The 13,552-nt window shown below is 45.9% G+C and overlaps 1 protein-coding gene across 1 annotated transcript in view; it reads right to left on the bottom strand.

Moving 5' to 3' along the window:
• The window catches only part of TNN (tenascin N), an 85,195-nt gene that overhangs the window by 41,088 nt on the left and 30,555 nt on the right, over positions 1 to 13,552 (bottom strand). Inside the window, 4 exon segments of the mRNA XM_053248030.1 lie at positions 3,595 to 3,843; positions 3,846 to 3,857; positions 6,457 to 6,720; positions 13,366 to 13,455. Of these exon segments, the coding sequence (XP_053104005.1) occupies positions 3,595 to 3,843; positions 3,846 to 3,857; positions 6,457 to 6,720; positions 13,366 to 13,455 (615 nt within the window).

Consider the following 13,552-nt stretch of genomic DNA (forward strand, 5'->3'; position numbering starts at 1 on the left):
CCTGTAGAGCTTGATTATGGCTCAACAAAACCAGATAATCCATGGAGAATCCCAATGAAAGAATTTTAGCATGCATTGCCTGGGCCCAAGAAGATTGAAAACGATCAGCCAAAATCACCAAAATCCATCCCTGAGGAAAGAAGTTTATCCTAAGCCAAAATGCTAGGATCAACATCCAAGCTCTAGCCTCAATTCTCAGAACACCCAGATTAAATCTCAACGTCACAGAAGGAGCACATCTTGGTGCTCTTAGTATTGCCCTAAGAAATTTATTTTGCACAGCTTCCAAGGGTTTATAAGAAGGATAGGGGCCTAACTGCGCGCCATACAGTAACTGACTCCTAGCTTTGGCCGCAAACAGCTTGAGAGCTGCAGATATGATCTCCCCTCCTCTAGTATTAAAAAAACCCTCTGTATAGCTTGAGAACTTCTCTGAGCCATCAGTGTAACGTATGCTATATGAGCCTTCCAGGTCCCTCTGGCATGCAAAACCACTCCCAGATATTTATAGGTATAAATCTGCTCAAGCTGATGATTATCTATTGACCATCATAATAGTCTGGATCTTCTTGCAAATACGATAGCCTTCGACTTCTGATAGTTAATGGAGAGCTGGTTAGTTCTACAATAGAGAGCCAGATCTTTCAAGGCTCTTCTGAGGCCAACTGGCGATCTAGCCATAATGGCAGCATCATCCACATGCTTACTCATACAATAGATAGAGAGTGAAAACTAGAGTCCTGTAAACAAGGGGCAAGATCATTGATAAAAATATTACAGAGCGTAGGAGCTAGAATGCACCCTTTCTACTCCTTTACAGGTAGAAATCGGCTGAGATAAAGCTCCTTTAGGATGAGGTCTTATTCTAATATTCGAGTTCTCATGAAGCTGTTGTATAAAAAAAAGCAGCCGCTTATCAATGTTGGTTTCCCCCAGCTTCTTCCACAGAAGATATCTAGGTATAAAGTCAAAGGCTGACTTAAAATCGATAAAGGCCTCAAAAAAAAGACGACCCGGGCTTGCTTCCATATTTTTCAATTAGGTGCTGTCACGTCCTCGATCTCGGACAGCGAGGAGGAGGGGGAAGCTGTCAACTTTCCAGGCGATGCAGGAGTGTCTGAGGGGCAGAGCCCAGCTGTCAGTGTTCATGAAACAGCTCTGGCTAATGATTCAGAACAGGCACAACAACCTGAGGCAGCAGAAATCGTGAAAGACCAATCTGAAGAAGAACTATGCAACCAGCCCCCGCTGACTCCGCAACAGCGGCATGTCACGAGACACAGGGATCAATTGGAGACTATTAGGAGAAGCAAACACCTATTGCAGAGGGCTGATAAGCCTTGAATTCCTGCCAGCTGGGAGCTCTCGGCTTGCACTATAAATCACGTCACCAGTCTTCTACTCACTGCTGAAAAGCAACATTCGTCATCCCTTGTGTCAACAACGTGCAGCCAAGTCCGGTCAAGACGAACTTCCCGAGCCATATCCAGTTTCAGCAGCTTTGCCTTGTCTCGTGATCTTCCCTGGCAGTCGGCCAAACCTTGACAGGTGCCAGAGAATGAATACCTGATCGAGGGTAGAGCGCCCAGGTCTAAATCCAGCCTCCTCTTCCCCTAAAATGGCATGCTCATCTAACCAGGCTTGCAGTTTAACTAAGAGATCTTTAGCATACAACTTGCTCACAACGCTTAAGAGCGGGCTAGGTCTATAATTAGAGGGAATATTCCTCTCTCCCTTCTTAAAGATGGGCATGGTAATAGCCGTCCTCCATTCTTTCTGGAAGCACCCTGTGGCATCGATATGAGTAAACAGGACAGCCAGCAAAGGAGTCCACCACTCAGCATTTGCTTTGATAATTTCAGGAAAAATATAATCGGACCCTGGGGCCTTGCCCTCTTTCAGATCTCCTATAAGGCTCTCAATCTCAGCGGTCGTAACCGGGGGCCAAACCGGTAGAAAGCCAAGCTCCAACTTCACTGGAGTCAAAGAGAACATCTCAGATTTTAACTGTTAACTTGTTTTAATTGTTTTTACCTTGTTATAAACTGCCCTGAGCCACTTTGGAAGGGTGGTATATAAATCAAATAAATAAATAAATAAATAAATAAATAAATAAATAAATAAATAAATGGAGGCTGCAGAAGATAACAAGAGACTGGTATAACAGCCTCTGCTGGGCATTTTCCAGATTACATGCTGCAACAATTTCACAATATGTCTGTTAAGCACCCCTCTGCATTTCTCATGTTGTGACATTGCGGTCGCTGCACTTTCACCAGGTTACCGTCCATATTTCCGATGCCTTGATTCAGGTTTTATTGATGCGTTTGGCCCTGAAACTCTTGCAGGAAAGTGCTGTGTTTTTCCATTGTACAGAGGCTTGCCCTGTGTTTGATGCATTGCAGCGTGGTGTGGTCTGGACGGTTCACTTGGATTTGCCAATTTTTACAGCCCATTTCCGGCCATTCCTGAAATAATGTTGCCACTCATGTAAAAAAAATGTTTAATTTTTCAATCTAAGTTCTTGTGCAAGGGTGCAACCCACAATGGTGCAAGGGTGTAACTAGTTTCTCATCTACTTTCAGCTTTTGGTTTCGAGCACTTGTGTTTTTCATTAAGATTTGGCGGGGGGAACACATTCATGTTGTGGATTTAATTCAGGGCATTAAACGGACAGTTCACATAGTGTCAGCTCCTCTCCGCAATCCCTGGCAGATCTTTTCCCTGTGCATTTCCACCAACTGGTTCTGGGATCTTCCTCCAACCAATCCTCGCAGAGGAGGAGGTGAGAGAGCTTTTCTTTGTTTTGTTAGTTTGACAGCATTGCGGAAGAACAGCATGATGAGTTGCCAAGGGATCAAACAGCAAAACACTTAACCCAATCCTGCGAATCTGACCCAATTTTTTGCTGATTTTTAGAATGAACATGCCTTTGTGAGTGAATGCCTTCATCACCTCAAGCCCCCACCCCATCACACCCCAGAGGCTGGGAAGTTTAAAGTAGAAAGCATTGCTTTCTCTGCCATTAAGAAAAATGCACGCGAATCAGCTCAAAAAAAAAAAAAGGGACTCAGGTTACATCAGGCTGTAGTCTCCATTCTGCATATCTAAAGCCTATGTTAAGACCCACATTTTGCAGTTTCTGCTTGCATTTAACTCAGGAATTTCTCCCTCCCCCTCCGGTGGACTCCCTCCACAGAATTTCACCAATCTGCTAAAAACCCTTTCCCCCTGCAGTGCTTGCAATTGCAAATACTCAAAGCAGACCATACCCAACAGCTGTCAAACTCCCCTTCATTGAGTTTTGAGCAATGCTGAGTTTTGAAAAACACCACTCCACACATCAAGGGAATGTGGTGGGGCATAACAGGTTTTTTTCAAAAGCTGGAAATAGAGGATTATTTTAAGTCGGACATAAATCGGGCTAAGCCAGAAAGTGCAGCCTCAATTCGGGGGGAAACATCAGGGACCTATACTGGTCCCTGATAGCCCGAAGCGACTTCAAAGTAAAGGCAGCTGATATGTGGACTCACACTCTCCATCCCGAAGGAGATTCAAAGCAAAAGCCATGTGTGTAAAGCCTCCTGGTGTTACCTATCACAGCTTTAATGCTCATCCTTTTGCTCTGCTGGGCTTCCCTCTTGGCCCATATGTAGATGTAATAGTCCATGCCTGGTCTCAGATCTGTCAGGACTGTTCTCCTCTTATCTTTGCCCACAGATAATTCTTTGGATTCACCATCGGCAGAAGTGTAGTTCACCATGTACTTGTCAATGTGAGCCTGGACATCACTCCAAGAGGAGGAGGCTGTGCTCTCTGTCACTTGGTCTGTATGTAGATTTTGGGGCTGTCAATTTCTTTAAGAAAAGGTTTTAAACCAAAGAGCTGAACAATGGTGCAAGAAAGTGAAGCTTCCCACAACCCCATTCATTTGAGGGAGCTGTGATTATCCTAAGTTTGCTTCACACCATTGCAGCCATTTTTAGTACTCAGAGTCCACTTTGGGAGTCAGCAGAACAACTCTGTTTTCATTCTCATTTATATTCCTTGGCCTGCCGCCTAAATAATCCCAAGGAGGTGTTAAGTGAGGTGTTCCATCCTTCCAAGCTGAATTAATGGCTCAGCGTTTAAGAGTGCTCAGTTCAGAATAACCTGAATTAGTATAGAGAACTGAAACCTCATTTTAGAATAAGCTTCCCTGATTAGATTTTCAGGGGCTTGACTGGACCACCTCACAATGGATGACTGGTCAACCTTTCCCAACCATGAAAATCCAGTACCCTTGGATGCAGAAAATAGACATTAACGTCACCCCCTGCTAGCTGAGCAAAGAGGGACATTTTTTAAAGTGGTGATTCTCTTTATTTAGCAGGGGGAGAGCAATTGGCCCTGTCCAACCCCAGCACAGCATCCCTCCAGTGGCTGTTGCTGGTGTCTATTTTATGTTTCTTTTTTAGATTGTGAGCCCTTTGGGAACAGGGAGCAATTTTATTTATTTATATCTATGTAAACCGCTTTGGGAACTCTTGTTGAAAAGCGGTATATAAATATTCATCATATTCATATTCTCATGACTGTTACTGAGGTGGGGAGGGCGGGTAAGGGAGAAGGCAGGGTTGAACCTACCTTCCCCACAAATGATCGTTCAGTTTGTATTGGGCATGCAAGATGCTGCTCTTTACACTGTGGATCTCCGGAGGCTGGAAAACGGAGTCCTGACTGCCAGGAATCCCAAAATGCACTGCGCAAGCAACACGGTGCACTGAGGGATTCCCCCTCTAGCCGGGTGCTATAGGCATCTGGCTCTATGACTGCTTGGCTGCATACCACCCAAGCCATCACACAACCCCCGACCTGGGGTAAAAGGCATGAGCATGTGCTTTACCTCCGGTAAAAGCCCGGGTTAAAGACATGGACTACTAGGGGAGACAGTGTCAGGATTGGCCTCAATCCTGGCGCTTCACACAAGCAGCCCGACCCAGATAGGGCTGCCCAAGCCTGAGTAGAGCTTCTCATATGAATAGCCTTATTGATTCTTAATAAGTTGTAATAAGTCTACAACTCAAGCAAGGATATATTCTACCATTCTGGGGCAGAAAGCTTCTTCTTCCTCTTCCTCTTAGCAATATCTTCTTTATTTTTATGCTTTTTAATTTGAAGTAGTAGCCTTATTTTTTCATAAACCTATTTTTTAGCTTTCACACCAAATTGCCTCTGGATTTCAATCTTCATTGTCGACCTGTATACTTCAACAGTCTTGGTTATATGCTAACAGTTTGGGTTATAGGCTATCAATAAACAGATATATATGGTGCTATAAGAGAAACCGAGACATCCCAAATGCCTAAAACTTCAGGTGGTGGCAGTCATTCATTACAGTTTTTGTGAATGCTGTGATGTTTAACAGGGAACCATCTGAAAGTACAAAATAAAGTCATTCATTAAAGAAAAAAGAAATTCTGCTTGGTTTTATGTCTCCCACAGGGTTTCCACAACTTTTCTCCTCTCAGGCCTCATGTGTTTATTATCCTCAGATGATTTAGGTCTGAAATTCCATCTTCCTTCCCTATAAGTTGCCTCCTTTTCAAACTGCAGTTCAGCCATTCCATGAGCTGACAGAGGGCTCCTGTTCTAGTGGTCTCTGATACAAAAGCACAAGTAATTTTTGCTAACGTTTGCATGGTGGGCTGAAAGGAGCATTGCATTCATACCAACAGATCAGAAGCTGTGAAATTAGAGAGAGCTGTCGTGACAAATGGAAAAAGCACTTGGGCATGATGGTCAACTCCAGGAAGATGGACCATGAGGAAGCAATAATGGACATCAAGAGGAACAGGAGCAGAGGCCCAGTGAAGTTACAGCAGGATGGAATTGGGAGCAGAGCAGCAAAGTGGGTCCAGGGAACAGCAACAGGCAAGTTTGGAGAGCCTATGCAACAACAACAGTGGAGAGATTGTTGCATATGCAAAGGTGCTATGAAGGAGCTTCCATGTTCATAGGGAGAGGGGCACATTGCCTTATAGATTTTTGCTGAAGAACAAGAACACACACTGTTCCTTGAGTAAGAGTAGTAAAGAGACAAATGGTGCCTGAAAGAACCCATCCTTAGCACCTCAAGATGGATCTTCAGACAGAATAACCAGCTGAGTAAGGGGAGGACCCAGCTTCAAGACAAGTTGAGAAGCAGAGAGCAGAGACCTCCAAAAGCACAGACCAGATCTTTCAGCCTAAGGCTAGTATAACCTCTTCAGGTGAAGCTCCAGAAACACTCAGGGCAGGCAAAAGAGTAGTGATTTTACCTCATCAGTTATGAGAAGACATGATGATGTTCAAAATCACTGTAGGGGAGAACAGGAGCTTACTGGCAAGCACCAATGGGAAGATGGTTTGCATTCACTACCACATGCTCATCAACTGGCAAGTGATGAACAGTGAGCCTCTCTCTTGACCAGTTACCTGTCACAACTTTAGTGTTTGCCCTCTCGCTCTGCTGGTTCCCCTTTTCAGCCCAGATGTAGATGATATACTCCTTGTCTGGACTCAATCCCGTCAGGGTAGTGCTGCTTTCATCTGCCCCTACAGATACCTCTTTGGTGTCTCCATCTGCAGAAGTGCATCGTGCTGTATATCGATCTATGAGAGCCTGGACCTTGTCCCAGGATATTGTAGCTGTATCCTCTGTTACTTCCTCAGTCACTAGATTTTGGGGGATGTCAATTTCTTGGAGACAAAATTTAAAAGAGGAAGAGTTACAAGCAGGGCTGTATCATATGCAAGCTCCTGCCACCCTGCCCCAAAAACATTTGAAATCTGTGCTGAGGAAATCCAGATTCCATACCATGGTAACTCAAATTCTAGAATCAAATTAAAAAATGAAACAGTACCATTCATGCAGATGTGGAGATTTGCATACATATACTCAACTAGTCTTTTTTATTCTGCATGTGCTAATGTTGAAGACTTTACAAGATTTGAAATGCACACATGTGTACACACACACACACACACGGACTAGGAGGAAGAGATTAGAACCATGCACAATGTGGAAGCTAAATGCCCTGTGCAATTGAGCTTTTCACAGATAATGTATATGGTATTCTGAAACATTCTTCCACAATCATAAGCACTTTGAACCTGCTAACAGGATTTATGCAAGTAAGGAGGCTCCTGCACATGCATCACCTGTTGGTTCAGGAACTGTGACATAAATTGAATGCTTCCCAAATGCACATGCAAGGCTGCCATCTATCTGTAGTATATTGCTTTCAGTGAGATGCACGGTCTAATTTGTATCTTCATTCACTTTCTGCAGGAAGCAGTCATGTGTAAAATGCCATTTTAAGTGCAACTTAGAGCTGGATAAGGGAAGAGGAATAGGGCTGTGTGTGTGTGTGTGTGTTTGGGGGAAGTAACAGAAAACAAAGATTGACTGGATGTAACATGTGTCTAATGACAAATTCCGCACAATATTCAAACAACAGAATTGCAGACAGTCATCTACAGTTATGACAGCAACTTGGAGTATTATTTTCTTCTTTCCACATTGCAGGAAGTCAGGCCTGTACATCAGATGGAAATTTAGAACTATGTCCACAGCATTTTTAAAAGGAAAACTTTCTAATGCTCCAAGCAACCACGAAAAAGAGTATTTCTTCATGTGCTAAAGGCCATCCTGTCTTTTCCGTAAGGATATATTCACCCTTACCGTTTCTTCCATTGAGCAATTGCATCTGATTCTTCTTGCCAGGCATCATCTTCCATTATAATTCTTGGCTTTGACTCTCCACTTATATCAGTTTTTTCTTTCCCATGCATCATGCTGGGAAAGGGTGATCCCAAATCCTCTTGCAGTGAAAAAGTTAACGTATCTACTATGGATAAAGTATATGGATAACACATTGTTGGAGGAGGACACTGGAGCCCACTATTTCTGTCCAAACAACTTGCTTTGAATCCTGACAACATCTTTTAATGTTGTTTCCCTCGGAACTGACCCACTGCTAGATGTTTCATAAGCAAATTAATATTAAGATATCATTGGAGAAGTATGAACACTGCAGTTAATAGAAAGACTTCTGTCAGTAGTTCAGGCAATAAATCAATGGTAAATAAAATGTTCACATTAAAGTACTCTCAAAATTACAAGTCATTACTCATATTCCTGTTTCACCTAGGGGCTCTTGAAAAGTTAGCCATGTGGGAGCTACTTTTCTATGCGTGGTTCCCATGCTGCTGAAATAACACTTAAATGATCTAACTAGATTAGGAAGGTTGACAGTGGGTCTTCCCCATGGAATTGTCATCCATATGCTTCCCAGCAGGGTGCTGATTCTGTCGCAGGGATCCATGCAACCTCCCCGCCCCCCAATGTGATTGGGTAATATAAATGTTATCCTAGCAACAGCCACTTGTGCAAAATTAGCTCCCAGGCAGCTGGGATAACATTTAAAGGGCCCTTATATGACATACGTCAGAACTAGCCAACCCCGCACAGAGCATCTGTGCGCTCCTTGGGGCCGGCTGTTTGACCCTCCCTCTCCCTCCTGCCCGGTCTCTCCTCTCTCCCCCCTCGCCCCCACCACCTGCACAGAGCCACCGCCAGTCTTTCCCGCTGTCTCCCGCCTCCACCCCACCTGCCCTGGTTCTTCCCCCCCCATCGCGGTTTTTGGCCTGGCAGCCCAGCCGCCTCCTCACCCTGGCAGTTAAGCCCACCTCCACCTCCTTGCTGCTGCCGCCACCCCACTGCAGCCAGGCCCGCCGCCGCTGCCTCCTGGTCACAGCCGGCCCCACCACCGCACCTGCCTCTCCTTGCTGCAGCCGGGCCTGCTGCAGCCATACATGCCTCTCCGCCGTGGCCGGGCCTGCCACCTCTCCGCTGCTTCACCTGCCTTCCCTCCACCTGCTCCCCAACACGGCCGCCACTGCTTTGCCTGTCTCTCCTCGCCACCATTAGCTTCAAAGAGGCCAACCGGTGCCCAACCGAGGCCCAGCCAATCCGCTTCAAAGAGGTCAACCGGTGCCCAGCCAGTCAGGTGGCTCCCTCGCCGGCATGCATAGCCTTGCCACATCCCTACACATGGCTGGTGGCTGGCTAAGACAATTAAGTATAATGATACATTTCACTGAATTACTATATGATTACTAGCAAGTGAACCACAGGTCCTCCTCTGTCCATAGTTGTCATGCACAATTTTGGCCTATCCTGTTTGCTCTGCCAGATTCACTTTTCTGGCAAGAGGCAGATGATGTCTTCTACACAGGGTGATGCTCCTCTATCTTTCTCCGTTTTCAAAAACAACAAAATATCTCTACCAGTTGAGGCATAGCTGACTACAGTCTGCCAATGAGAACCTGGACTTTAATTGTGGCAGCTCCTTTCTCTGCGTTGTTTGTTGGGATGTCAGATAAACTTCGCAAGTATTAAACTAAGATCATAGCTGCCACTGAATACCATCAGCCATGGTTATATAGAGTGTCTGACCCACATAGAGCCTTCCTAAAGCCACTCTTGTTCTTACAACAAGAGCACAGAACAGTTGGTATTTTTGGAAACATAGTCTGTCTGGGCAGTTGGGTTTATATGCTTCAGATTCCCTTCCCGTTATCTGGGAGCTCCTTTGCAGCAGCAACAAAAGGAGAGATGGGGCAAAGTTCCTTCTGGTGTCCAACCCAAAGCACAGCATGTTCTCAACAAAACTGCTAGAAGGACACATTATCTGCAAGATCAAGACATTCCAGAGCAATGATCCACTGCCCAAAAGGAAGCAGAACCTTCATTGGCCCAGCCCTCCTTCCTCCCACAGGCAAGTTAATGCAGAAGAAAGGAGCAAACAGCCACAGGATCCAGCACTTCCAACAGCAGGCATCTGGCGCAGGCAGGAGTCAGTGGAAGGGACTTTGATGCTGCCAGATCTACCAAATCTGAGAAAAACAGTAGATGTGATAATTCTGTTGAAGAATCTTTACACTTCCAGCAGCAAAGGGATTCTTGCTAACTCAACGCCTTTTCACGCACACATTACACGATGAGGCTCTCCACACAAGCAGTGTAGAGAGCCGTAAGGGGTTAGGCAGGGAGAGCGGGTCCAGCCCACTTTCCCCACACACGAGCAGCTAGCCCACCCTTGGTGGCCAGATCAGCTGCCCACACAATTACCGGCTCCGTCACAGTGACGGTAGAGGTGGCGGGGATCGGGGGCCACCTGGCCCCCAGAAGTCCCAGCATGCCCCGTGCAAGTGCACAGGGCATTCTGGGGAGACCCCTTATTTTAGCCTCCCGGTCAGGGGGTCTCCTCGTGAGTCACCACAGCATAGAGCTGCACTGTGGCAACTCACGATCATTTAAGGGTGGGGGCATTTGCAGAGGTTTGCTGCCGGGAACCGCACAGCTCACGTTGCAGCACACAAGCAGCAGGAACCAGGCTGGGCTGGGCTTAGCCCGGTTCCTGCTGCTTGTGAGAAGAGCCTCAGGGGCAAACTCAGGTTCCCCACTGGAAGTACTCTTGACAGGGAGCCACAGCCAAGTGTGGCAAATACAATCTTGTCCTCACTTCTTCTTTGTACTTTAAATGTTTAAATGTACACTTAAAACATCTTAGATGGACACCTGCAAATGTAACATGTGAATCAACAACAACAACAAAACCTCTTATACTGACACTGCCATTTGGCAATGAATAAATGATTAATGGCAGACAAGGGAGCTTGCAGTTCCCATCACCTCTACAATGCAGCACCAAGATCTCCACCTCTGATTGGCATGACATCAGAATCTTAATACTTAGGTTAAACCAAACTGTTGAGGTCCAGAACTGTGGTCCCTCTGGTTCCAAAGCTCTTTTGTTCCAGCAAACAACTGGCAGTGGCAGGTAAGCAGAAGCTGAGGCAGCCAAAAGGCCTTGCTGGAGAGGAGCAGGCTTGGGGCAATGAAGCACAACAGAGTTGCACATCAGAGTCCAGAGTTTTAGCCAATCCAGATGTCCAGCCTCAAAGCAAATAAAACAGCTATCAGGAATTAAGAGACTAAGGCTGCATTCAGACATCACAGGAACTGACTTCTAACTGCAGTTTGCAGTCAACATTCTAAACTGGGGGTCGCATCACAGACAATCCCCCATTCCCAGTTTGGGAAACTCCAGAGGCAGGTTAGAGTTTCCCTTCCCACTTTCTGGTCCTCCGAGCTTGGTTCCACCCACTTGTACAGCCATGCCAGTGCCAGGCTGTGGGCATGGCTTAACAGCTCCAGGAAATCACTCACAAGGGGAGGTTTTCTACAGGTCCAGCGTGTCCAGCAAAGACCTACCACTGTCGTTGCTGCAAGGATCACATACTTCACACAGTGCTCCTCTGGTAGTGCTGCTGACCCTTTAAATATAAGAGCAGCAGGGCCTGGTGTGCTTGTTGGCAGGCAGAGGAAGTAGAAGTGTGCAGGAAGGGGTGTGGCATTCAGTCAGGGAACACACCATGGAGTGCTGCTGGGTAAGCCCTAGAGTGTAACCCCTGTTTGTGCTGCTCCAAGCTGGCCTCTCACTGGTCACCTAACTTGTAACCACAGTTATAGCAGTGGATGCATGCAGATAACACGACCTTAACTTCTAACAGAGGCTTAGAGCAATGGAACTGAGGAGTAATCCCAGCTCCAAATTCCAGTCTGGGACGTAAACTTAACACTGTGGTTTGGGTGCAAAGCTGTGATTGCATGCATTCAGACATTGCACGAAACTGAAGTTACAGGTTTGCCAGTAACCTGTAACTCCGGTTTTGTGCAATGTCTGAATGCAAGGAGTCTGGGCCCTACATATCTTCAGCATGATCTTTCCTAAATCTGATTGAGATTTCTGTACTCAGACCAGCTTCTGACTGATTTGTGCTATTTTTGCATATGAAAGGAGAAGAAAAACATCAGGATCTGGCCGGAGAAGGGCTAGGTGCAAGCAGGGAGGGGGGAAGAGAAGGAGAAATGGGCATACAGTGACCAGAAAAGTCTCCTCTGGTCACTGCGCCTGTCTGAAAGCCTACGGCAGAGACCAGGTCAGGAATCTTGGCATAAGGTTTTCAAAGGGGATGTGAGGTGATGAGAGGCTGCCTGCAAGTGGCCTCTCTGCTCAACCAGCACCCTCTTTAAACCCTGCAGGGGGCGAGGCTGGCATGAAGTGAGGCAGCATTTGGCACCTCCTTCAGACATGCAAATACCTTGGGCTGCCCCATAAAGGTGTTACTAGAATGTGGCTTGTAAGGTCCCCCCTGCCCCCCCGTTGAGACCTTTCTACAATGTTTAAGACAAATGCAGACATGCATCTTTGTCACTTGAGAACTGAAAATGAAATGTTGGCTTGCATGTGTAAAACAGCTGACATTGATCAAATACCACTGTTGGAACTTGCATATCACCTGACAACTCTATATTACAGAATAATCTCTATTGTATATCAGTTTCACTGTCTTTGCTTCTCCCAAAGAATCCTGAGTCTAGGCTGGGAATTGTAGTTAAGGTGCTAAATATTCTCTGATAGAGATCACTGCACCCCACCCCATCACATAACTACATTTTCCAGAGTTCCCTGAGAAGAGAAACTGATTAACCCAGCTTAAATCTATAGTATGAATACGACCTCCAACGTAACAGTTTTCAGTGACAGCAACTCACATGTTCCACATGCAATAGCGCCATCAAATACCACAAGTCTATCATGATGATGATCATCATCATCATCATCATCATCATCAAGCAACATGGAAAGACAATAGAGATTATTGTAGTATATAGATACAAGCTATCTATGGAACCGTCCTATTTTATCACACCAATCGCTGGAACAATGGCTAACTCCCAGTCAGGAGGTGCACAGGCTTACCACTCCAGTGAGAGCTAGCCTGGGAGAAGTGGCATTCCAAAGAGCCACATGCCCAAAGACATTCCAGGCCCTTCTACAACGCAAGCCCCTTGCAAACGACTAAAATCTGCATACTAGTAGAGTATGGAGGGGGGACTGGATTGTGGTGGCTGCTTCCAACACCCCACAGCTTCCATGTGTTGGTTGTGTCTTGTGCACAGAGCTTCTTTGTGTACAAGCTATATGCAATGCAGGGTACAAACCATACTGAGAAACACTACATATAGAGAAGCTTGTACTTCTCTGCCAAAAGGCTGATCACCATATGGAGATCAGAGATGGGGCCATCAGAATGTAGCCATCTGCCCGAGGTTACAGACAGAGCACTGAGAGAGTGGTTCAGGGCAACTTGGAAGCCTGAAAGGATGACAGTGGTGTGACAGATAAGCTGTAACAGTTACAACCGCCTGCATCAGTTGTGCTTGTGGAACTGTGTAGGTACCTCACTCCTGCAACTGTCAAATGTTTATACCTGTCCTGCCAATCACAGAGGATGGCTTCCCTTCCATCTCATCCTTCATGGATATGACCGTGATTTTATACTGTGTTCCTGGTATCAAACCTGCAAAGAAAACAAAGCAGAAAGTAATGTTAATAGGACTGCCCCAGAGTGATTGGTGAACACCCCAAAAATGTGTTTGTAACTAAGAGATAAATGC

Source organism: Hemicordylus capensis, chromosome 4 (assembly GCF_027244095.1).
Source record: "Hemicordylus capensis ecotype Gifberg chromosome 4, rHemCap1.1.pri, whole genome shotgun sequence".
Taxonomy (NCBI): Eukaryota; Metazoa; Chordata; class Lepidosauria; order Squamata; family Cordylidae; genus Hemicordylus; species Hemicordylus capensis.